The sequence below is a fragment of the Lissotriton helveticus genome, chromosome 12, assembly GCF_964261635.1.
Source record: "Lissotriton helveticus chromosome 12, aLisHel1.1, whole genome shotgun sequence".
Lineage (NCBI taxonomy): Eukaryota > Metazoa > Chordata > Amphibia > Caudata > Salamandridae > Lissotriton > Lissotriton helveticus.
In genome coordinates this window covers 732,689,513-732,716,928 of record NC_136073.1, presented here as the reverse complement: position 1 = coordinate 732,716,928, position 27,416 = coordinate 732,689,513, and the positions used below count along the sequence as shown (strand labels likewise).

General features: G+C 44.1%; 1 protein-coding gene across 1 annotated transcript in view; it reads right to left on the bottom strand.

Annotated features, from left to right (window-relative positions):
• LIX1L (limb and CNS expressed 1 like) overlaps positions 1–27,416 on the bottom strand; it is a 261,466-nt gene that overhangs the window by 174,857 nt on the left and 59,193 nt on the right. Inside the window, exons 2-4 of the mRNA XM_078669935.1 lie at positions 17,326–17,489; positions 15,990–16,130; positions 14,348–14,443 (exon numbers count right to left, since the gene is read on the bottom strand). Of these exons, the coding sequence (XP_078526061.1) occupies positions 14,348–14,443; positions 15,990–16,130; positions 17,326–17,489 (401 nt within the window). The remainder of the gene's footprint in view (positions 1–14,347; positions 14,444–15,989; positions 16,131–17,325; positions 17,490–27,416) is intronic.

Sequence of the window (27,416 nt, the reverse complement as noted above, 5' to 3'; positions counted from 1 at the left end):
AGGAAAAGGTCATGGAATCTACACAAGTCACACCATCCTAGACCCACATAGGTGTCTAGTTTTCAGGAATCTTTTGTAGGTTTCACTGGGTCGTGGCAGATCTGCACCCAAAGTTCACAGCTACCACACAGTAAAAAAACAATAAAACATTGATATTGCTGGGTAAAATGAGGTCTTAAGCTTGCGTTTTGGGATGTTGTGTAGAGGGTGCTAGGCCCAGTCACACAAATGAAGTACCATTTTTACCAGGAATCATTTGGAAAACACAGAAAAGTAGAATTTGTGGCTTACAAATATAAGCCAGTGTGGGAAAAAGAATACATTTTGCAAAATGCCCTTTAAATCACAATGGTATTGGTAACCCCCCAAAATCGAGAGGTGTACAAATAGCCACTGTCCCGATACTCATTATTTTAGGTACATTTCAGAAACACATAGGTTTCCTTCATACCCATTTTGACTTGCCGCATGGTCAGTACACAATGTAAAATCATAAGCTGCAGCTTAGTTGTTGGATGTGGGTGCAGCATGTTTTTTGAAAATCTACACGACGCATACATCCTTGCGATCAGAAGGGTCTGGCAGAATACTGCTTTTGTAAATCCGCCATTTTGCCAAAGTAATTACAGATAAAACCAAGATCAACAAATGCTATTTTTACCACTTATGTTCATTATTTTTTAATTTCAAGGTTTTGTTTCTTTGGGAAAATGTACATGGATCTACACAAATCAGAAATCACCCCTCGCTGAATTCAGAAGGTTGTCTACTTTACAGAAACGTATACCTTTCTGGTATCACCCATGGGTTTCACACCTGTTTCCACCACACGCTGCAAGTAGGTTAAAAGCACAAAAATTTGAAAAATTGACTGCCTCTTATAAAAATGCCAAAACTCAGATAAAAAATAAAAAAATGTTGATGGAACTCTGCCTGTTTCTAAAAGCTGGTGATCCAAGCAAAGCAAACCTTTCATTAATGCCATTTACAAAAAAAAAAAAGTTGTTCTTGCCAGAGTTTTCGTTCAGTCATGTCTTTAACAAGGTAGCCTTTCCACATCCCCCAGTGATGGGCAGCTCCTCGCAGGCAAGGGGCTCCGTTCCTGGAGACTCTAGATCATACATGGGTTAGTAAAGCAAGTGCTCGAAGTGCTTGAAGATTGATGCAGCACTGCTTGGGCCGATCGGGTCCGGGATGGTGCTGGACCACGCAGGCCAGTCTCCGGATAGTGAGGTCACGCACAGGCCGGTCTCGGTCAGATGGCAAAGCCCAGCACAGGCCTCACTCTTTGGTAAATGCAGTGCAGACCACACCTAAGTTTCAGATTTGGGTGCAGCGGCTCCGGTTGAGTGGTCACTATCTGCTATGAAGAGTACTTGTCTTTGGGACTAAGTTTACAATGTTAAAAACAACGGTCGACTTTAAGAAGACTATTTGGTACCTAAACAGCAGAGCAGGAGGAGGAAACCCAATCCCAGGATAGGAGATTGTTTTGAGATTATTTTGATAAATACCCATTATCATGAGGTATACCTCCACAACACGCGAATAGTTATCATTGAGTGAAAAGACTGGAATACAAAGGCATACACGAGTGCTCCGGCAATAACGATTTCTACAAATTCCTAACTGTCGGCACCATTACTAAGTCAGACTTAAAATGAAAGCATAGAAAAGCAGGGTCTTATTCCGTAGGCCTGTATGAGGTTTTGCCACCCTAGTTATTTTAATTCAAATGTTCCTTCTGGTAGTTCCAAAAGACTATACTATGGGCAGAATGGTATTGTACGGTCTACATAATTACTGAGACACCGGTCCTGAGGAACTTCAATAGAAATATTTAACTTTGCAGCACCACTGGCTAGGACATCTTGGAACACAGTGATGTCATCCATGGGTGACACTACCTTGAAATCCATAAAAATCCATAAAATATATAAGATGTTGAGATGCCGTTATCCCATTCGGATGAGCACCATGGGGACTTCTCTATTTTCTGCATCTTTGTCTAGCGGTTATCTTGTGTAGCTGGTAGACATATATGCAACAGTAGGACAGCAGAAAGAGGGAGATTTAAAAGAATCAGGTAAATATATTTTTCCCATTGACTTGCATTGAAGTGTGGCTTATTTCAGGTGTGAGCAAGCTAACTCAAAGCCATTTCATGCTTTATAAATCAGGAGTCTCCCATCTGAACTGTGACTGCTGAAATGTATGGAGGTAGTTACTGTGGCAGCTGAGATGACTTCCTGGGACAAAGCGGTCTCTTTCGAATCAGAGCCACAGATGATGGTCTTGAGACTATCCACCCCGGGGAATAAGGTGGCGGCAGGTTCAGCGGCCTTAATGGAGTCTGAACTGGATGCACCGCAGGTACTCTGAAAGATATGAGCCCAAGAGGGGTGGGTGTCACATATGAGGATAGGCCAATGCTTTTCCTTGTTGACACTACTTCTACTACGGAAGATGCAGAAAATAAAGATACCCTTGAAACCGGTCTAGGAGTAAAAGTGTAATCCTCAAAATGTATATTAACCCCCATAGTCGTTGCAGGGAAGCTGGCCTTTCCCTCTATGTCTTAGCGGCGACCCCTGTCTCAAAGTGGAGTGGTGTAACATCGAGCAAATGCGCAACAGTGGCAGGAGGGATTGGTTCAGTGTTAAGGGTGGTGCTTAAATGTTGATACAGATCCAACTCCCAAGAGCGAGGATGTTGGTGACATACATCTGTCTTTCGTCGATTTCCTTGAAGTAGACTGGTGGAAATGGCATGTCTCTGATTTACTTCTCTCCTGGCCCAAAGTTCAGACAAAATAACTGTGGATATTGAGTAAAACACAACACCCACAGTTTTTCTATGCCAGACACTCACAAATTGAAAAAATGAACTGGCTATGAAAATCATCTGCCAGTACAGTGCATGCCGGTAAAGGAAACATACAGGCTTCTTAAATGCGCAGACGACCTTTCTTGCACTATGCTAACGTAATGCCTACCAGACCACTTTTATCCTCATTCAACACACCTGTGAGCAGTACTCTGGACTCAATAAACTGCAGTGTAAATTTGTCACGGTTTTTCTTAATATAAGAGTGTAAATTCAGGGTGAAAACTCAGCCTTGAGAGGCTAACTAGAGGGTGTTATTTTTTTAATCATTCTGTCAAAACGTTATTTCAGCTCGAAAGCCATAAAAGCACATAATGCATAAAAAACTAAATATGTTTAAAAAAAAGTCATACAGATAAAATCCAATTCATTATGCAACACTCCGTAATCATATGATCTTAAATACTTCAGATATTTATAGTTAAAAACAGAATTGATGGTAAAGGTGCGGGAAGGAGCAAGGGAGGATAAGAAAAGGCAATCAAGCTTTAACATCCAGGGTCAGAACGAGAGTTGAACACCATATCACATCACTACATCTGCCGTGGGTTACTTTTTCAGATTGTGCTCAGACTCTCCACATAGCCAACAAATAATGGGTCAGTGCTACATTCAATGGTTTGCTAAGATCATTGCTAACTGTCCTTAAGGCAACTTAATACTCTCTAGTGTCCAGGGAACAAGACAGCGCTAATATCCAACATCGCCTACTACTCTCATCGGCCTAGCAGAAAAACAGAACATTTCCTAAGGTCTATTTGGGGCAAGAAAGGCCGGGCCTTGCCAGATGTCTGCTCTAGGGACTCTAACTCATCTAGCTGTAAAGTACCGGAGGGCTAAGGTCCCATAACTAAGCTGCAAGAACAAGCACCTAGACCAGGGAGGTTCAATCTCATCCAAAAAATCTTCTCTGCTATAGAAATATTTGACCAGGATATGAATCAGTCATAGAACCTCTACTTTCCTGGGAGTGTATTGCAAGATCTTCATGCTGCCAATAGGCTGTTTTAATGGCATTCCTTAGATATCTCCTCTATAAGCTGTTTTAATGTTATTATTAGATATCTCCTACATCTCATCGGAAGCGCTGCACAAGGTTGCAAGCCCAATTTCCCCCAAAATAGTTTTTACGTACTTAACCTAAGGAATTTTGTAGGAACCGACAAAACTGAGCATCTCTGCTAAATCCACCAGATACCGTTGGAGCTCTGGGGTAACCCAAATACTCCTTCAATACTGGATAGGATATATACCAATTTTGTCTGATAATACTCCAAGCCCAAGGTCAAGTCTGAGGGGAAGAAGGGGAGTGTTTACGGGAACACCTCCCAACTGCCTAATAAACCGGTTTTCCACTAAGTCGAGCATAGATGCATCCACATGACCCCACTGATCTGCACCATAGGATGCTGACCCCAGGGCTTGCAACTTATATACTTGCAGGGCAAGGCAAACAGATCGAAACTGATCTATATACCATCTTTGAGATTGTAGTGTAGTTCTTATATTCCCAATAGGCTCTGCGCATTGGGATAATATATCCTATAGATAGGACGTAGGACTTAGGTCAGTAGGTCTCTATCCAATATACTCAATTTAATTGTGAGTGCCAGCTAGCTCAGAGGTCACTAGAAACTCTCTTGAATACACAAGAAGGGACTAGTTTCTGATAACGACACAAACATGACAACTTTGTTTCCCTAGGACTGGAATAACTATCTTCAGAGTTGTGGAAACAATAGATAAGTATTTCAGTCAGTCAATCGTGCATGCTTTGTTTCTACAGAGTTGCAGCGAAATAGTGAGACAGGAGTTTTCAATAAAAAGGGTTTATTGAACAGTCTTCTTTCTCATGCAAGAGAGGTGAACTGCTCCAATCGTTAGGCAGAATGCAAAGTATAATGCGTACAGCGTAAACAGTAATATGAAATAATACTGTAAGAGCATTGTATGGTTTCTAAGCCATATAAAAATACATACATAAATAACACAGGCTAAAATACTCAACTGGTGCTTCTAAAATACGCCTACCCCAATGTACCTAACCTAGGTCTAGTACAAGGGAAGGAAGTAAGTATGGTCTTTAGAATAGGTTTAGTTTTGCCAAGAATCTACCAAAGGTTTCTCTTGGTTCTAATCAGCTCCATACCTTAGAATGAAGGAGGTCTGGTATCTCTGTCTCGGGACTCGATTTCCCAACACCCCGCAAGGGGAGTCAAACACTGGAGCTGGATTTCTCTCAGCAGAGGAGGGTAGCTTCCTGATCAGTGCGTCAGATGGAGAGTCGGCTTCCTTCGGCACTTGCCCACCGCGAGCTGCGTCGGGCAAGTAGGTCGAACTGCTCCGAACCACCGTGCTTTGCCATAGCAAGTGAAGGTATATTTATACCTTAAAGGGGTTTAGGAATGCCAGTATTGACGTAAAGTCGGGCATATGTACGTCATGAATGAACCCCTAAAGAATAGATGTTCATTATAAACTAACTGACTTCTTGGAGAAATCAATATTCAAGCAAGGGGGAAGTCCCTAACGGCTTAAGCTGGTTTTCCAAGAAATCGTTGTGACGTTTGGTGAACGGATGGAAGTAGCCATGCCTGTATTTGGGTTGCATGGGCTATAAAATCCATTTGGAAACTAAAACGCCATACAACAAGATCACCCCCATGACTTGCGCTCGGTAACGTGTGCCTGCCACCGCAGATGTTAACTTAATATAACAACCAGCTACGTGAAAGAATGGACTCTTTCTAAGGGAGCCCCTGCTAGGACTGTGTTTGTCCTAGAAAAATGCCCTGGATTTAAAAATTCTATTGTCTTGCCTACATTCATTTCAAGGCTCCAAGCCCTGCAAAAGCGGTCAAACCGGTCAAGGAGCTTTTGTAGGCCGAGGGAAGGTTTCAACAATTGGAGGATATCGTTGGCAACAATGAGGGCAGGAATCCTCATGTGTGCCAGTCTGGGAGCATCAATGTCAATCTGCCCCAGGAAGTCTAGAAGACCATTTATATAGAGGAAGAAAAGTGTTGGAGTGAATACACAGCCCTGTCTTACTGCCTTTATAGGGAATGGCTTTGTCAACTCCCCGGCCTGGTAGCACCTCACGTGCACATAGTTGTTCATGTGCACCCTCACAATAATGTCAAGTAGGTCGCTGGGTACCCCTAACTCTTGTCGCACCTGCATAGGGCCTGGGGACTAAACTCAATGTGGAATGAAGGTCCACAAACAAGACATACAGGTGTCCACCCCCAAGGTGACCACCTTCCAGTACACCATCAGGAGCCGGAACACCTGGTAAGGCGTGCTCGTCGCCTCCCTAAAACCCACCTTTAAAGGTGCCAAAATGTCATTTTAAACCATTCACTCCTGCAGTCTACCGAGTATGACCCTATAAAAACATCTTTTGCGAGCAGTCGATGAGACTTATGGGTCTATAGTTTATTGGTACGTCGCAAGGGCCTTTCTTATGAATGGGAATAATTTTCGTACCGGCTTCAAGAAAGCTGTAAATAATGGTGAAAAATGAGCAACCCAAATGTCTGCCTCTCTCCACAATACATCCCTGGGGATTTTATCTAAGCCCAGCGCTTTACTGGGTACAATGCCTGGTATAGATAAACCTATTTCCTGGGCTGAAATTCCTTGATTATTAAAGACATTCCTCGGGACAGGCGCTTCAACACTATCCACCTCCTCCCCTGTGTCCTGAGTAGATTGCCCCCAGGTCCCCGAGCCCATGGGATCATTGACCACAGAGGTCAATTCTCCCTTCTAGACACATACAAGTTTGAATAATGAGCTACCCAGTTAACAGCTGAAATATTGACTTCAACTAGAAAAGGCCCTTCCCTACTGCGCAGGAAATTATATTCCAGAATGAATGATGCACTTTACATTTGGTGGCTTGTAGAAGCGTCTCTCCCATCTTTCCCTCTCCCAATCTTTTTTGGCATCTGTAAGAGCCTTTTTGTGAATACGCCTAGCTGCCTGTTTCAGGGACCTGTCTTGCTCTTGGATTAACTTTGATCAAATTAGACTTGGCATCCCTACAACATTTATTATACAAAGTCGGTTGGTACTTCCTTAAGTGATCGCCTGGTTTCAATAAAGAAAAAAGGGCCCTTTAGTTTCCCAAACAACCCAATATGGATCCCAGAAATAACACCCAGTGATTTTTCGAAACACCCTTCCAAAAAGAAAGGAACCATTCCTCCATTCTTTCCACCAGCAAATTAAAACTCTGGCTGATGGCCTCTTGCAAGGTCTCCATACTGCACCTTTTCATCCTGCGCCTGTTGCTGATAATCCTCAATCTCAAATCCAGGGGCTCTCCAGGGTGGGCAGTTTGGCCATTTAGATTTGAATTAAGCTCGAGCACCATGGTATTATGGTCACTATCATGTCGGGGCATTACTAGCATGGCCTCAAGATGTGGCCACAGTTTGAGGTCCATAATAATGGTAATCAATAAGACTAGTCGAGATAGGGTGATTGAATGTATGGGCCCTTATCCGATCTGAACTGATTTTGTCATCATAGGGTCTTAACCACTGATTTAAGGTAAGGGCATTCCTTTTAATTGCAGTCTGGGTCCATTTCTTAAGAGGTGGTATCACAAGGGCTGGAACTGGTCATCCTCATCATATCCCTCACCCTCAGAGTGATCTGGTGAGGGTGTAGGGCTCCTCCTTGGAGGAGGCTGGATAGGTTCTATGAGGCTTGAAGCGTCTTGAGGAAGCCTTTTCTTCTTCAGGGGGATGACATAGGAGTCCACTGGCTCTGAAGTGATCCTCCTCTTGTAAAGGGTCAATTTGCCCGTGTCGGCGTCGATAAAACGCTCAGAATCCTCTTCTGAGTCGAGTACCCGACTTGAAAGTGCCCCTGCCGTTGTAGAATCCGACTTCTTTGGCGTCGATTTCGTTGAAAAGGCCTTCGGCGCCTCTTTTGGTGGCAGAAGGAAAAGAAGTTTACTCGCAGGCTTTGCCGGAGTGTCCCTCTGTGTCTGTGGCGATGGCATCGGAGCCGACGTAGCAGCGGCCTTCTCCCTGATTCTCTGTAGTGAAGAGGCGATGAGGGACGCTTCACTTGCAGTGGCCTTTTGCGCCGACGAGGATGGCTTGACTTTCCCCTCGGATCCGACGTCTTGGCCCTTCTGAGTCTTGGACGAAGATGCTGCCGCCGCCGACCCAGAGTCCTTGGACCGATGCGCAGATGTGCCAGCCTTCGATCCGTGTGCTTGTGTCGCCTCCGTGTCCACCACGCGTCCGACTAACGAAGTCCCAGTCGGAACCGGAGCCGTGCCGCTGGCTTTGGCGTGCTTGGACGGTGTCGCAGCGGTTGACCCGTGCCGACCACCCTTCTTAGAGGATCCCTCCTCTGGCGCCGACTTCGACCCTGTGGAATCGACCGATTTCTTCGACTTCTGTGGACCGGAGGCCGACGGAGTCGATGAAGTAGCCGGTGCGGTAGCTTTCATTGGTACGGCCGCCATTTTAGGGACGCTCGAGTCCATAAGTTTCGGTTTCGTTTTCGGGTCGGCCATTTTAGGTGTTGTCGATACCGTAGGTTTCGGTTTCGGTTTCGAAACGGGCTGCGCAGCAAGTGTGTCCGTGGCCGGGCCTGAAGGCGGGGCCGTGGCTTGCGGTACGGGGTCTTGGGTAAGGCCAACAGGCGATCCCGTGACCCGATCGTGATCTTCGTAACCTTCGGGGCATAGCTCGTCCCCTGAGCTATCTTCCGCGGCCCCATAAATCTCTTCGACGTCCCCTACCTCGTCGACGTATTCAAGGCCTTGACCCACGACTCCGTCGTCGTCTACCGGATCCGCCTCGACCTCCGTCGCGGGCGGGGAGATTTGGAGATGATGACTCTGGTCCTCCTCTTCTTGGTCGCCGAAAATGTTTTCCGGATCCGGGGCCGCTTCTCTGGCCTCCAGGCGCACCGCGCGCCGAAGCTTGAGAGTCTTCTTAGACCTGAATTGTGCGCAGGCCTTGCACTTTCCGTCGTCGTGGTCTGGTGAAAGGCATTTGTTACAGACGGGGTGCAAATCTATATGTGGGTATTTGGACCCACAGAGCGGACAGAACTTAAATGGACTCCGCTCCATGTTGGAAAGTTGCAGTCGTGTCGCGATGAGAAGGCCTCGATGTCCGAAGAGTGAAAAAACTCCGCTGAATCCGACTCCAAGAGACGGAAGAACTCGAGACCGTGCGCAAACAATACCGACGCTATGAAAACAAGGCCTTTTGGCCTTAAAAAGTTAGTTTTTCTCGGGTCCGACAGAGAGAGGTCGAGACCGCATCCGAACCCAATGGCGGAAAAAAACAATCTGGGGATGGAGCCGATGCCCATGCGCACTGTAGTCCAGGGGAGGAGCCACCTATCTCAGGATACTTCGAAGACTCTTCCAGGACAACAATGTGCGATCATCCGGACCCAACACTAGGCGGCGATCTAATGCTAAGATATGAATTTAGCAGCCCACATGCCTCGAACCTGACCATATATTAACTCGATCTACAGACAAGGCCGAAATGTCAAGGCTCAGGGCTCAAATTGGCAGTGGAGGTCACCTCCCAGGATTATCCTTGCAACGGATGGCTGTGAAGGTGCACTCAATTGATCAAGAACAATCGATTCCCTGTTTCTCACAACTGATATTCAATATACATTGTATACGAGGTAAATTTCACCCTGGGGGACGTTGAGGCATACACACATTAGGTCAGTCTACCTCGATTTCTCTCACCACGCCCCTCACTGTGGTCCGTACCCAAATAGTAAGGCCCCCGGAAGGCCTATCCCCTCCTGCTGTGACGGTGACCTTAGCATAATTTACATAACCTACATGAAACTGGGGCTGCAGGGACCATGTCTCTTGGAATAGAGACCATGTCTCTAGGACTAGACAAAAATCAAACTGGTCTATGAACTCACACCAGAGCAGACGGAGTAATTTAGCTGATAAGCTTGCCACATTCAAAGAAATAAGCGGAGCTTTCCAGGAGACTTAGGGAAAAGGAGGATAAGTCCACTAGAGGATCATCCGGTCGGCCTTCAAGGTCAGGGTGGTCAAGAGTATTATAAGTGTGGTGCAATCTGATGGGAGCTATGTGAGAAGGCGCCTGGTTAGCCATTGCCTCATTCGCTAAGAGTCATTCCCCAGCCTCCAGAACACTCAATGCTGAGAATTTATTAGAACATACAACATGACTAGGTGTGTTCCTAATATGAGGGCATAGATCTGGGAAGAGGGCAGGTGGCCTGTAAAATAGCCCAAGCGGGAGAGTTACAACTTTTGTTGTGAATGGGTTAAGAAGATCCTTAATGCTCAAAATGATACGGACACATGTGGGCCTGCAGACGTTTAAAACAACTCAGTCCCCTACAATATTTTTATTGGACTGTCCTAACAAACCCAGCCTCCTGGCCATTATAATTACATTCAGACCCCAGGCATCAAAGAGCTTGTGCTTAAGGAGGCAGTCAGAGGCCATATTGCGTAACTCATCCCAGGATTCTTGTTACCCAGCCTTTAATGGGGACCCCTGGCCAAAATTTGAACATAGGGGCAGGCTGCAGGAGGAAGGCTCAGACTGTTGTGACACGGGGCTAGTGTGCAACTAACGGTGGCCTATGAAGTCGATGCAGTAGTTACCAGGGCAGGAAGGGCTGTAGTAGACTGAGGTCAAGCACCAAGGTGAGCTGCACCTGTATCCTGGAGTACAATATTAGAGGATGGTCTGAGAGTCCACTCAGGTGAAAAAAGTGTGTTACGCGTACTAGTTTGGTGGCAATAGAGGGTTGGTAGGCCACGTGCAGCAGTGCTGCCGCCTATATGTTTTGGGTGTTTTGGAGAGGGCTTTTTCAGAGGAAGAGATATTAAGCTTTCAAGTTTATAGAGGCGATCCATCACTGGTTTCAATTTGTCCACGAAGATTTTATCAAACTTATCGCACAATGCCTCAAGAGTCAGAGAATCCGAGGACACCAGATCGTTAGTCTGACATTCAGCAGCCTGCGTCATGGTATGGTCGATGGTTGGATCCATGAGAACAATTGGTACTTCGAGCCTTTATTAAGAGCGGGCTGTTTCCTTTTACTACCCTCATTCTTTCCCAGTTGCCTTTTTCGCTTGACCACTACAGTGGGAGCCCACTGCAGCAATGTGGAGCTACCAAAATACAAAGGCAGACTCTATATGGACTACAATTTCGGGACTAGTATCAAGGCTGAAAGGGGCTTGCGAGCTAAGTCCCTCACCTCAGGTACGTTACTACTGCTTACGGTATCCGGATCAGGACAAGAATATGAATATAAAGGCATTTATATAGAGCACAGCTACTCAGAAGTGTACCGGTGCATTAAAAAGGCACCTGAAGCAGACACCTCCTAATGGCAACAAATGCAGAAAGATGGAGAAAAAAGAAAGCCAGAGAGCGACGGAAGATTACTCACAATCTTTGGTTAAAAAGCCGAGTTTTGAGACGTCTTCTGAAAGTGGGTAAATCCGTCACCACTCTCAGTGAAGCGGGAGCGCATTCCAGGCCTGGGCGCCGAAGAACCCAAACGAGGATCCTCGCCCAAACGCAAGAATTTTTGGGGACCCTGGCTAGGCTCAACAAGGAGGATCTCAGAGTTCTAGACAGAACATAGTGGGAGATCCTTCTGCACAGGTACATAGCCCCCATTCCACGTAAAGCTTTAAAGAATAGCACCATTACCTTAAATCTGATTCTATTCTTTACCAGGAGCCAGTGAAGTTCTCTAAAAAGTAAGGGGACATATGCGTCCTCACTTTAAGCCTGAGAATGGCTCTAGCTGCTGCATTCTGTGCCACCTGTAGACGCTTGAGAAGATATTCTGGAAGGCCGAGATGGGGTATATTCACGTAGTCCAATCTTGAAGTGATTAGTGCTTGGACCACAAATCTATTGTGGACTAGAGACAGGAGTGGAAGGAATTTCCAGAGCATCCTGAGGAGACCAAAGCATGTTCCTACAACTGATTGGACTTGGGCCTTCATTGATAGGTGATCATCTATCAAGACACCTAAATTCTTTACTTCTTGTTGCGCAGCGGGAGGTGGCGACATATCTTCTGGCCACCAGAGTCTCCAGTCTTCTGGCAATTGAGTGCCAAAGAAGATGATCTCCGACTTTTCCGGATTGCATTTAAGCTGGTTAACTCTTAGTCATGTAAATACTTTGGAGAGGCAAGTTTTGATGCTGGATCCCTCAAAATTCTTCCCTTTGTCACAGGAGAAAAGGAGCTGAGTATCGTCAGCATATGAGATCATTTTCGCTCCATAAGACTCTGCCAGGACAGTTAAAAGGGACATATAGAGATTAAATAATGTGGGACTCAGAATGGATCCCTGAGGGACTCCCACGTCCATTTTTGGGATTCTACCTGCAAAAGGAGGAATCCAAACCTCCTGATTCCTATCTTTCAAATAGGAAGCAAGCCACTTTAACACGGAACCTCCAATACAGAGAGCCTGGATCCTGTTCAACAGTTTGGCATGAGTCACGGTATCGAAGGCCGCTGATAAGTCTAACAGGATCAGAATGGCCTTCCCACCCCAACTAGGCTCTCCCTTATGTATTCAGATACTTCTAAAAGGGCGGACTCTGTGCTGTAGTTGGCTCTGAACCCGGACTGGGTACTGTGGAGAAGGCGATTGGTTTCCACATAGTCAGGGATCACTGAGTTAACGTATTTCTCCAACACCTTAGAAAAGGCTTGGAGAAGAGAGATGGGCCTATAACTTTCTAGCATTTTCGGGTCAGCAGCCGTTTTTTTTAATCAGTGGTAACATTTTTGCCTGCTTCCATCTAGATTTCATGTGGCCCGATTCTAATGAAGCGTTAAAGATTTTATTTACCACAGGATTAATAACCTGAGCTATGGACACAAGTACTTTTACAGGCCATGGATCGGAAGGGGAGCCCGACTTAAGGCTTTTAATGCTAGCTAGATACGTTTACAGTGACAGCGGGGGAAATTGCTGTGGCGAGTGAGCGACTCCTAACACAGGCTCCATAGCAGGGCTTGATAATATTTTGCCGACCCCGGGCAAGTTCACCCTCAGAGTTTCTTGAATCGTTCTGATCTTTTCATGGAAAAAAGTTGCTAATGCAACCAGCCAATCGGCAGTAGATGGAGCGATCTTCATCTCCGAAGCCGGGTTTGTACGTTTTTACAATTTTAAAAAGCTCTTCACTTTTAGATTTAGACAATTCTATTCTATTTGTAAAATAGTTTATTTTGGCCTCATAAACCTTATTATAGTGACCTTTAAGTGACTGTTTATATTCTCTTTTGGCATCAAGATCATAATTTTTTCGCCATTTCCTTTACAATCTCTTGCAGAGAATTTTGCTATCTTTGAGCAGTTGATTGTACCAACAATGCCCCTCAATCAAGAGTGTAAATTCGGTCTGTTCAATCTCATTGGTTACAATCTCAACAACCCGTTCCAGCATGCTATTCATCGAGACGGAGGGACGAGCATTATTGTCACCATCGTTAAGTCTCCTCATGATATAGCACCAAAAGGTCACCGGCATGGATCGAAGTTAGACCTCTGTGTACTGGAAAACAGTAGCGCAGCCTCTTCCTGGCGAAGACGGGCCTGCTCTTGGCCCAGGCAGGATCTGCGGTGCGTGGTCAAGATGCGGGCTGTATGTGCCTCCTGGTGTGGCGAGAATGTTGGCGGGCCATCGCTGCCACAGGTGGTGCTGAGACTGGTAGTAAAGTCCCCACACTCTTTTTAAATCACTTTTATACTAGACATGTTAAATTCATATCCTCTTACAAAATATCTGTGAAAAAGTGTTCGGGTTCCACTGCAAACAGCGGGGAATTATTTCAAGGTTTATGACAAGAAATGAAGTTCCTACAATGCAGAAAATAATCTCCACTTCTACAAAAAAGGAAATGGCAATGGCGGACATGTATAAAATTATCTAAGCAATAAGTTCCTGTAGGGGCAATGAGTAAGAGGTGTACATCTGCGCTGCCCAAACATGAATTCCAAACAATATTTACCTCTAAAGGCAGAAGTGAGAAATAGTTTTATGTTAGTAAGTGCACTTTACTCTTGGAAATTTAGGTGTACATCAACACTATTCACAGATCTGATTTGCAATACCTGTCAAAATAAAAAGGTGTACAATGAAAAAAGAGAACAATATTGAAAACTGCATATGCTTCTTGAAGAGACCATTGTACAAAAGTAGTTACAGGAGGCAGGGGAAACAACTTAAAGTGTGATGCGATTTTCACTGGTCATCATTAAAAAGTCTAGTAGTTAACAAAATACCATTGCTGATAGGCTTAAAAAAGAACTGAATGTTAACAGATAATTTGTGTTTACGGATGCACTAAAAAACGGTTGATTTGGGGAAGTTGGCAAAATTATCTTACACAAATTGTATGTAACAGAACAAGACTTTACCTGAAACTCTAGCATCGACTTTCCCTTATTTGATTCCAACATAAAGCGGAAAGCACCAATTCCTGTGTTTGGATTATCAGCTTCTTCACGGTTACCCTGTAAGGATGGAAATATTGAGGAGTCCAAGTAATAACACTGGTTGCATTGCCGACATTAAGCATTCTCCCAGTTTCATTAGAACCTCTAACCATGTCAACTGAGGTGTTCATTCCAACAGACGTCTGATGAGTAAGTGATTGTGCAAGGTGAAAGAGAAGGATATGAATCCATAGCCATATTATCTAAGGAAGGTGAAGTTAAAATATCATCAAAACGTCTTGAAACAGATTTAGCTTGTTGAATAAATTGTTAAGCTACAGCGGCTATCTCTATTAGTGAGTGAGAGACTCTTCAAGACCTGTTCCACCTGCGTCTTTTCTTGGTAGGAGAGATTGACAGTTGACCATCACCACTGAGAATAAATATTTGATTAACATTTATTTAATTGCAGATTTAACATGTACAGAAGATGCAATCACGTTTTTCTGACCTAAAAAGGTCTAATGCTTGTTCAATCTTTTTACGAAAACTTGAACTTTCAAACCAGTGATCTATGGGGGATGTACCACACATACCTCAAAACTCTCATGCTCAAAATAATATTATAATCTAAAACAAAACCAAAATGTATAGACTACAAGTTCATAGAAAATATAGCAATTTTTCCCCTGTTTAAACAGTGCCTCATCACTTTTTACTTTTATAATGTCCTAGGTGCTAAGTGTATTCCCACACAAGAGTCCCAAGCACACAATGCCATAGGATTCACACTGCACCTCAACGATGAGATCAACAATGGCGAAACTGGTGGGATTGCTTGCTTTCCTGTTGAGAGAAGACTTGGTATATGGAGCTGACTGTATATACTAGAACAGAAACAAGAGTAATATGCAATGCATATGGTTGCTCCCCGTCTATACAAAGTGGGCAAAAAAAGTTTGCCAATGCAGACTTTTGCAATTCTTCCACTCATTGCCTTTCGCTGTTTTAATGTGACGCCTCCACAAAAGTTACCGACTAATCATAAAAAATACACTATGTAGAAATAATCCACTATACCTGGCCATTACCCTCTTATATGGTGAGGACACACTTTGTGCATCGACTCATCTTCTACATCAGCACACAAAGTTGTATGTGTAAGTGTACAGCTGCTGATAGAACGAAGTAGCTCACTGATCAATAATTCCTTGCTCTAAACTGCACTGTAGACATCTGCAGTGACTTCATCCATATTAAGCATCCCGCTACAGCTCATGCAAATCTGTTGGTAAAGAATTTTAGGCCCCAGTAATAATTGATATTGCCACTTCCATCTTAAAATGTGTTTTTTTTTTTTAAATGGAAGGAGCAGGGTACAAACCGAATGTTCAACAATAAATTGATCACCAAAGTGTAGTTCTGTAATAAACGGGTCTGAACAGCAATAAATGATCTAAAATATTAAATTTTGCCTGATCGCATCGTTTGAGTATTTGTGCAATATGACGTGCTAGAAAAGAGCTGAATAAACATTTCCAGATGTAGGAGAAGCAAACATACTACACATGTTGGAGCCCTCTGAAGTAGCGCAAACAAATTGTCAAACATTACCATTACTTACATTGAAAGTTGCCAATGCTTCCAAGACACTCTTCTCTATAAACTCGTCAGTAATTCTACGGGATGGGTGCTCATTGAAGACAGAGTTCATTAGCGCAATCTTTGCCGCACTGCGTCTTGCTTCCGCTTTTGTTGGACAGAACTAGAGACAACACATCAAAAAGACGCAAATGAATCTCGTTTTCAAATTCCACAAAAAAGATCACTAGTTTGCTATGATGCATTAAACTAACGTTCATTCAAGAAGGAAAACTACACATATAATTTATGCCATGCTGAATAAGGATCATGAAAGATTTGTGGGTAGCGCCTGAAGGGAATAGTGAGGGAGGACAATGCGGCATATATCACACATTTGTGCAACGCTTTAAAAGGCCTCAGAATGTATACCTTTTGCCACAACTCTCAATCCATGCTTTGCTCTCCTCTATCACACATTTGTGCCATGCTTTAACAAGGCCTCAGAATGTATACCTTTTGTCACAACTCTCAATCCATGCTTTGCTCTCCTCTATAGGGTTTCTAGTGTATAGTTCTCACATATTTGGACTCTGCAGTTCAGTACTTTAGCGGCTCCACTATGGCGAATATTGCCAGAACTTCTTTTTGACCACTTTTCATGTGCACTGATATGACCGATTGTATGCCCCTCTCCCACCCAACCGTTCCCACCAGGAAAACAAGCATTTCAAAGCCAACAGGTCTCACCGATGCGACCTATTGATGATTTAAAACATGCTGCCCAGAACCATGGCTAAAAGTGTAAAAAAAAATGTAAGTAGTGCTAGGACTTAGCATATCGCTTGTTATTGCTTGTAAGAGTACCGGGTGGGAGGAATCTAAACCCTCTGTGTTGCACGCCTTCAATCCAACTGGAGTGCTGAAAGACTACCTTGGTTTGGAAATGTAAAAAAATCATATATTATCAAAATTACCTATGCAGCTGGTTTCTTTCTCACCATAACTCCTGTTCGATGGTCTAGCCTGCCAGTGGTAGCGGTTTACAAAATTACGTGTTCAAACTAAGCCAGTATGGGTGGAGTGGGGATAAAGGCCATGGCAGGAAATTCAGTCCTCTTCTCAACTACATAGCAACTACGACGGAAGCAATGAAGGAAATACATGACTTATTAGACAAGCCCTTCATACATGCTACCATATGTAGATCGTTTATGACCATCCTTTTGTGGAGATACTGTAAATGTGAGCTACGAAGAGTCAGTGGTGAATGTGAATTTCATGCATATGTAGGATGCAATACTGTAAGCAGCATAAGCAACTTTAAATGATTCATCAAAACAAACTCAGCTTCCAAGGCTTACTCTCCCTTTTGTTACCTGAAAACTGCCAAAACAGCTTCCACCTGGCAAGGTGACATAGCAAACATATGGAGGACTGTTGGATGGTACCATCTCATACACCACAAGAGCTCCATTTTTCAAATCAGCACCACGTGTCTGCTTCATCTGCCAGAATTCTTGAAGTGCTTCGACTACATTAACTGTAAAAAGAGGAGGCAGGTTTGAGCTAGTCAAATATGTTCTACAAATGTCAGCTAGTAAATGAGTAGTGGTTTACAATGGAACTTATTGCGCAACAATGTGTTAAATGTTTTCAGTACGTTGGATCCGGTCAATGTTTTTATACAGGACTCAAATCAATATATACTTTAATAAATTTTCGAAGTAAAATCATGTAAGTCAAGCCCAATATAATATATTAGAGACACAATAGCAGCAATGCAAAAATAAAGAGCTCACAGTTTACCTTGCTTCAAACACGCGCATCCGGAATCCACCATGGGTGGCAGATCCTTCTCCTACCTGGCTGCCAAGACATGGAACTCACTCCCCACTCACCTCCGCCTTACTCAGAACCACACCTCCTTCAGAAAAGAACTTAAAACGTGGCTTTTCGACAAATAATGAACCCCTTCCCCTAGCGCCTTGAGACCCTCTGGGTGAGTAGTGCGCTTTACAAATGTCAGAACTTTTACTTGAACCAGCAGATACATTGATAAAAAAATAAATTACTGTGGGAGTTGATAAAAACAATAACGCAGGTCTCACTTGAAAAAAAATTCATAGGTAACTAAAGGGGTCGTATGAATTTTTGGCACAAGTCGCTATACCTGGGGCAGATCATGACTATGTGCAAAGTATCAGCGATGAAGACGTTATCCCACATAATTTATGAGATTTATGACCTCATCCTCACATAGGAGTTTGATATCATTATCCTCACGGAAACATGGTTAAACAACTCATCTCCTCCTATTTTAGACCTCTTAATCCCTCTTAATCACTGCATCATCCGACTAGGTAGAACAAAGAAACCTGGTGGGGAAATAGCCTACATTTACCGTAGCACCCCCTCTGTGATCCAGTCAGAAACTGCTGCTCTGCCTGCTTGCGAATATCACAAGAAACAATTGTCTCATTTGTAAACTACACACGCTCTACCACCCTCCTGGTCATCTCAATCAGCGATGACCCTCAAGTGACCCAGATCTTCCTTGGGGATTATAAACTGTATTGGAATGATCCGACTGACCATACAGTGAACAGCTTTAACTCCTTTCTGTCAAACCACAAGTTGACCCAAATCTGTGACAGCCCTACTCACATGAAGGGTGAGACCTTGGACATTATCACTGCAATATTGACACCACCACATTGGAATCCATTATCTACTGCGACTTGACAGACCACTACTGTATCGCCTTCCTCATCAATGTGGTTGTGATCCCGAAGAGAGCTCAACTGAAGAAAACAAAAACAACGGAAAGGGAGTTTTCAAAACATAAACCCTAATGATTTATCTACCCTCTGTAATGACGCCGTGTCTCCTCAGACGGATATGGCAGATGTTCACGACCTCAGACTTCTACAATACTACCATCTTGAATGTCCTTGACTCAACCACCCCACTCAATTAAAAAACATATCCATTAAAATCTCTAAACTTTGGTTCAACAGTAACCTGAATTCGGAAAGATGCAATCTGAGATTAGCAGAAAGAGCCTGGAGATCCTTCCCCTTCATGGAGCACCTAAAACCTTTAGAATCATTGAGGAACACATACAACAGCAGAATCAAACATGGGAAGGCCAACTTCTTCAGGACCCAGCTAGACCGAGCCAGAAATCAACCCAAAAATATTTTTGAAATTGTCAAGCAACAATCGCTCAACATACCATCGCTCAACATACCAAACTAGCTTGGCAAAGGGTTCACCACACTCCCGAATTGTGAGGACTTTGCTTCCTTCTCCTGGAAAAACTAAAATCATTGAAAATCATCGACACTCAGTGATGGAACTACTTCTGGCTGTCTTGCATATCTTTCCGCAAACCTCCCAGACCGCTGATCTGGTTGGGCACCATAGGCAAGTTCCCAAAAATAATGCCTCTTGGCGCACTTTCAGAACCCTTCAATGAAAGTGACATTTACAACATTCTTTTAACTTTGAACCCATCTAATGATTTTATCAACCCTTTTCTTCAGACTATCATCGAGAAGATCAAATCCTCTATTCTCCCCTTATGGTCTAAGATCGTAAATGCCTTACTTAGTCAAGGCACTATCCCGGATTACCTAAAAGTAGGGCAGGTAACTCCCTCCATTTTGAAAAAAGCCAACTGCAGATTGCTCAGATCGTAACAACTTCCACCCAATCTCCAACATCCCCACTCTGGCGAGGCTTCTGGAAAAATGCGTCCAGATTCAACTTTGCAAGCACATAGATAACTTCCAACTCTTGGACAACACCAGTCCTGCTTCCATCAAGGTCACATCACTGAATCAGCACCCACAAACATTGAGGATTACATATTAAAAATGCTGGACCAAAAGGAATTGTGTCTTCTTATACTACTTGACTTATCTTCTGGATCGGACACTGTTAAACACAACAGTCTACTGAACCTACTTGAACAGCGGATGGGATTATCAGGGTCTGTACTGCATTGGTTCACTTCATTCCTCCATGATAGAACCCAAAAAGTGAAGGATAATCAATCCTTTTCTCAGCCCTCCGCAGTCAACTTTGGGGTTACATAGGGATCCGCCCTCTCACCCATTCTCTTCAATTTATTCTTAGAACCTTTGCAGACTCCTTGAAAGCTACTAACATTCATCGTAACATGTATGTGGATGACACCCAATTGTATCTGAAAATCTCCCCAAAAGACATTAGGTCCCTCACCTCTACTTTACAAAACACTCCGCATTGGCTCACTAGCAACCGTCTCAAGCTCAATGCTGTCAAAACTGAATTTCTCCTCATTACGCCTCCTAACAACATTATCAAGATCGATCTCTGGATGAAGCATCTAACTGCCCTTATCTGTTCTACTCAAATTATAGACTCTGCTAGAGCTCTGGGAATTACACTGGAAAAATACCTGAATATGCAGGAACACATCAATACTATCACCAAAGGAGCAAATTATCATATGAGATTGCTAAGGAAACTAAAACCTTTTCTCCAACAGGACGACTTTAAATTTGCGGGCTAAGCTCTGTGTTGCCCAGGCTGGATTACGGAAGCACCACACTATACGGCCTGCCTAGATACAAGCAGGTCCTGCTAAGGGCCGCTCTTTACACTGCTACCAGAATTCTCACTGGATCTAAAAGAAATAAGCACATCTCCCCGGACCTAAAATCCTTGAATTGACTCACTTTTCAGGCAAAAATTCAACTGAAGATTGTGTGCCAGACTCATAAAGTATTGCATTTCAATACCCCCAAGTATTTGGCACAAAAGCTTGAATTATAGGGGGGATACAGATCATCGCCACGTGCTAGCACTCTGCTCTTGAAACCCCAACTTTTCTGTAAAAAGAAAACATACAATAGAGCATTCTCGGGTATCGCCATGAAGATTTGGAATTCTCTGCCTCTGGATGTCCGCTTGATTTTGTCGACCGCCTCTCTCAAAAAAGAAGTGAAAACATTTTTAATGAACAAGTTTCTGCCCTAAGAGTACATCTTTCGTTAATTGATTTTATAGCTGCCTGCTATTCATCTGCTGTTTTTTATTTATTTATTTATTTGAAGGTTTTATATAGCACGGACAAGACCCTTGCGGGTATCAGAGCGCTTTACAGGGCAGATGTAAGAAACAAAGACCAACATCGAACAATATAAGTGATACTAATACATAGTGATAGCTAATACAAACTAGCGAATAAAATATATTGATATGTGAGTAGATCAGGTAAATTTGTCCATGAGAATCGATTTCACTTCTCTTTTGAAGGAAGCAGTGGAAGGGTTCAATCTTGTTTCTGGGGGCAAAGCATTCCAGATTCTGAGGGCCATTCCTGAAAAGGTCCTGTTGTAATTTTTTTTGGGGCAAATCGTTGCTGTTTCAGAAGAAGATTCCTGGAGATCCTGGATGATCTATTGCCACAAGAGAGTACCAGTTTCTGAGCTAGTTAACTCCGATGCTACCACTTTGCCGACTCCCTTTGGTGGTAAAGCTTAATAATTTGTTAATCCTCAATGTCGGTTCCTCGCTCGTATATGTGATTGGTTCTTGATCTCACGCCTATGTCCTCCCTACCTCTTCATGTAAAGCGCTCTGATACCCTATAGGGCCTTGTGCGCGCTATATAAAACTTTATAAATAAAATGAAAATAAATAAAATAAACACATATATACAGGCAAACCAGAATATTTACAGCAGCTAAGGCAAGAAGGCAAAAGCCGTGAAAATAAATGAAGCCTAAAAGGGTCAACAGTCTTGGTAGAAAGGCATATTTAAGGTTAGGTAAGGTTCCATGCCACTAACAGTTTTCATCAATATCAAATTAAGTGCTAATTGTTCAAGGCAAGTGACTCATCTTCTGCTACCACCTTATCTCCAAATGCCTGTTTCACCAAAATGTGACCAGTTTAGACAATACAATCTGGTTACAATTTTTTTTTTTTTAAAGTGTCCAGTTATCCCTAGAGTTTGCAAGCAGTTAAAACATAATGCATTCAGGGGATTTGTAATGAATTATCCACGCCCATGCAAGAATGAACAATTAATCTATTAAACTTCAGCTCGCCCTTCACCAAACTGAAAGCCAAAGAAGCAAGGGGTGAAGACTAATAAAATCAGAAACATAATCCATACCCAATTCTTTGTGTGTTACCTCAGAGGTGTGCTTTGTGGGATCCTTAAGATCCCCCTAAGGAACTTATTTTCTGCTATTTTGATAGATGCAATGGGTCCATAATTAACTATGGGGATGCATTTTGCCTTAACGATATAAAAAAAACTGTCTTCAGAGGAGCGTGCCCTAGCCGGCGAGAATAAGCGCCTATGCTGTAGATAGCCCTGTTAAAGACATGTTGTGATTAATCAACGAGTGGCAATTAAGATGAGAATCCAACTGAACACCCAGGTATCGGAAATTGCCAACCTGGTTGATAACATGACTCTTCGCTACAAATTTAAGGATTTTAGTCTTATTTGGGCCGAATACCATCACATGAAATTTAGAAAAATAAGTGGAAATATCAAGGTGGTCTATAAAACTGATTAAAAAAAAATCCAAAAGACACTATAATCCCCTAGCACAATTAAAACTGTGTCATCTTGTTCGACCTGGCATTTTTGGCAGGCTTATCCCCAGACTATTTGCTTTTTGGCCTCCTGTTTTGGACCCTTTTCGTAGGTTTTGGGACTTGGGGCATTTTACCACTGCTAATCAGTGCTAAGTGCATATGCTCGCCACGTAAATTTTGTATGGATAGGTGTTTCCATGATTAGCTTATTTGATTTACCACGAAGTCCCTAGTAATGTGCACCTGTGCCCAGGCCATGCAACTCAAATGCTACTAGTGTGCTTGCAGCACTGGTTGTGCCACACTCACAAGTAGCTTGCCACTGCAGTACCTAGAAGCAATTTGTACTGCCATGTCAACCTGGCAAGTACACCCACTTGCCATGCCCCAACCTTTCCTTTTCTTACATGCAAGGCACCCCTCAGGTAGGTCCAAGACACCCCCAAGGGCAGGGTGCAGTTTATGTGAAAGGTAGTATATGTACTGGTGTGTTTTGCATGTCCTGATAGTGAAATACTGTGTATTTTGTTTTTCACTGTTGAAAGGCTGCTTATCCCATAGGCTATCTTTGGAGCTGCTCTGTAACATTTTACATGTGTATCTTTCAATTGGGACAAGATAGAGAAATTGAGTTTAGGCTCTCTGAAATCAGAATTTAAAAGCACACCTTTTAGTAAAGGTGATTTTTAACCCCTTGGCTGCGGGGCCGATTCCCCCGCTGTGCTGGGGGGAGGGGGGGCGCACAGCGCCCCGGTGCTCATGACAAGCACAGCTCGTCATGAGCCACGTTTCTCGTGTGCTCATGACGAGCTGAGCTCGTCATGACCACGCCCGTTCGTTAGAACGCCCAGCACAGCAGGGGAATTAGCCCCGCGTGTGAGCGTTCTAACGGTCATGATGAGCTCAGCTCGTCATGAGCACACGAGAACCATGGCTCATGACGAGCTGAGCTCGTCATGAGCGTGGGAGGGGTTAAAATGTGTGCCTGAAAATTACACTTTTAGAACGTGAGCAGTTTCTTACATAACCATACTGCGAGCCTCTGCCTATATGTGTATTCACCGTCTGGTTTTGGAGTGACATGTGCTGGGGATGTGCATTCACACTAGTCAGTCATAAAGCCAGGGGTTAAGGTGTCCCGCCTTTCCTGGGTGACTTAGAGCCAGGCTGAATAGACTTTTTCTGCATTCAGAGTGGTGGGAGGAGTGTTCACTAGCACCTGAATAGACGGTCTACTTTGCACAATACTAGTGAGGACAGAACTGGTTTCTACTGAACTCAGAAACTTTCTGCTTAAAACTTCAAAGGGAAAAGCAGTATAAATATTGGGGCACTGACCCCAGAACTCATTTGGACTAGGGAACCTGCCAAAAAGAAGAAATAGAGAAGCTATGAGGAGGATTTACCACTTTGCTGTGTGCTCGGATGTGGTGTAAAGAAAAATAGTATAAAGAAAAACACAACTGAAAGCCCTTTCTGATACAAGAGGCCCGACTAAGGTCCTTTCATACAATTCGCAGGAATAAGCTCACTGAGACCAGAAGCAAAACAAATCTTCAGAAACCAACTCATTTATAGAACAAGATTCATTTTTTTATTTAATTTCTTTTGTATAAATATATTCTTTCTCAAAACAAAAAGTGATATAAATAACCAAACATAATATAAAACGGTTGACTCATTCAATCAAACTCCCATCCATCATATCAAACATTCACACAAGACTCAAATATCTCAATACACTAATCACTAATGCATAACCACAATCCAATTTAGGCATACTCACTCGACCTTCAATCATCCACAATGTATCAAACTCAAGATGCCAGATGTTAATTGATGAATTCGGTCCTGAAAACGGTCTCCTATAATCATATAGGAGGTCAGATGATCAAAATGTCAGGACTAGCTTAAGGCGCCAACGCGCGTTTCGGTGCTAGGCCAGATGACAGGCCACACCTTCATCAGGGCACACAGGAGAAGGGGAACACGAGGGATGAAAAAGCGTAGAAAATTTCGTACACGTTGCACCATCAACCATAGGTTTAATCGTGCTGACTCAATCGCTCAAGGTCTCTTCCAACAGGTCTTGCAGAAATAAGCACCCAGGCCTGTTCAATACGTCAAGGTACCACAGGACATGGGCCGGATGATCTGAAACCGACGGAATATCTAAAGGTGATGTCACAGAGAAATGGAGGGTGCACATTCCAGTATCAAGAGATCAAAGAAGAATCTGCTCCCATCCTGAAGGGAGGTAATTCCAAAATTTTCAGATCTGTCACAGACTCGCCAGTTATCTCAAACAGCCTTGATGTCCTCGCCGCTTCCATTAAATAGGAGGCAACGGTTTCACAGGGGCCTGCAAGATAAAAGATCCCTCACGGAACTTCCGTGCAGTTCAAACGCATAGCGTAACGTCGGGGAAGGATGGCCCAACCGAAACTCAGCTCGTCTTGAGCACACGAGAACCGTGGCTCTTGACGAGCTGAGCTCGTCATGAGCGTGGGAGGGGTTAAAATGTGTGCCTGAAAATTACACTTTTAGAAAGTGAGCAGTTTCTTATACAACCATACTGTGAGCCTCTGCCTATATGTGTATTCACCGTCTGGTTTTGAAGTGACATGTGCTGGGGATGTGTATTCACACTAGTCAGTCATAAAGCCAGGGGTTAAGGTGTCCCGCCTTTCATGGGTGACTCAGAGCCAGGCTGAATAGACCTTTTCTGCATTCAGAGTGGTGGGAGGAGTGTTCACTAGCACCTGAATAGACGGTCTACTTTGCACAATACTAGTGAGGACAGAACTGGTTTCTACTGAACTCAGAAACTTTCTGCTTAAAACTTCAAAGGGAAAAGCAGTATAAATATTGGGGCCCTGACCCCAGAACTTTAAAACTCATTTGGACTAGGGAACCTGCAAAAAAGAAGAAATAGAGAAGCTATGAGGAGGATTTACCACTTTGCTGTGTGCTCGGATGTGGTGGTCTGTAGTGGCTGCTTCTGTCTTGGGCAGTAAAAGGCTTAGACTGGACTTTCTGTAACCGCCCCCAAGAGTCTCCAAGGGCTTGAAACTGTGTATTTTGGGCTGCAACAGAAGAAAAAGCAACTGGGTGCCGCTGCAGGCTCCGTGACCGGTTGGGACCACAAAAAGAACAGCATCACCCTGCTTCACACTACAGCCCTGGTTTCACCAATCACGCTGACAGATGCGGCCACCGAGCCAATGCTTACACCAAGACCTGAGGGCACCGCACTCCTTCACATCACCGTCCTGGTAGCCTAGATGACGATACTCCACACCGACATAGACGCCGCTGCCTGTACCATGGCCTGAGGGCACCGCTTGTAAGTTTCTCAATGCACGGCCCTGTCCAACACGGCATAACTTGGCCTACTGATGCCATCTACTCCCGATTGTCTGCCGGAGACATCGCTTCAGCAACGACAACAGCACTGTCTGCACCGTGACCTGCCAGCACTACGACGAGCATTACCCCGCTTCACACTGCAGCCCTTGCCTGACCGACAAAGCCAACCGATGCTGCCACTGAGCCAATGCTTGCACCGTGACCGGAGGGCACCACACTCCTTCACGTCACTGCCCTGGTATGCCAGACAAGGATGCTCCACACGAACATAGACGCTGCTGCCTGTACAATGGCCTGAGGGCACCACGTTACTCGATGTACGGCCCCAACCCACACTGCATACCTTGGACATCCGACGCCATCTACTCCCACTTGTCTGCCGGAGACAGTGCTTAAGCAACACTTCAGCTCCTGCTTTCTCTTCCACACCAGTTGCGCTACCAAGGCATGTTGGTACTCCTGCCAGACACCTACCATCTATTCTCCCGACATCAGACGTGGGACAGCTTGTGCACAGCTCCTGGTCATCCTCTGCATCGCCTAGTCCTCACAGCTGCAGCGACAAGGTCACTGTCAACTATCCAGAACCTCCCAACATTGGTGGGCCTTGTATCTTCATGCCTCATGGTCACGTCCGAGTTGCATAGACTATGTCCCCTCTATTTGAAGATTCTTCACTTCTAGAAATCACCCTTGGATTCCACCGGACTACATCCTGATCTTCTCCAGAAGCATTTTCTTCGAAGTCTTCCTTGTTGTCTATGGAGGTTTCTTATGTCTCTTCAGCCCTTGGCACCTGCCTTCCCTGGTGTAGGTAACCTTAGTCCAGCGACATCCATGGGTGGGGTGGCACTCCAACCTTCTGTCCTCCAAGGGAATTTTTCGGGGTCCTCTGGGAAGGGATCTTCTTCTGTAAAACTGCAACTACGACTTCGCCTTGGACTTCCATTGGGCATGCAGCTGTGTTCCCAGTCTGCACACAGTATCCGTGGGGTTCCTGTGTAATTACCTTGGGTGGTTCCTTGTGTCCCTCGCTCCTCTGGGTCTTCTAGTCCAAATCCTGTCCTCATTTGCAGTTCGCATTCCATTTTTTTAGTACATGGTTTGATCTCCCCTTGGAGACCACTGCATTGTGTACTACTTACCTAATTGCATTTGAGGTATTCTTGTTTATTGTGTATTGTGTTGATATCTCCGGGTAGGAGATATACCAATGTGTTAGTGAGTGTTGTTTAATAAATAGAAGTATTTTTATATACACACTGTGTGGTTCTTATTCATTTAACTTACACTCCAGATTAAACTGGTAAAACAAGCTGCTTAACGTTCCTTCAAGAGAAGTCTGAAGGATGCTCTCCACAGCTACCATTTTAAGAGCTGTGTATGGTTATCAAAGATCACTAAAACTTTCATAAGGGTGCCTGGATTAGTGCAAGATGCACCACATGAATTAGGGTGCACCACTTGAATAAGGGTGCACCATATACTAAGTCAG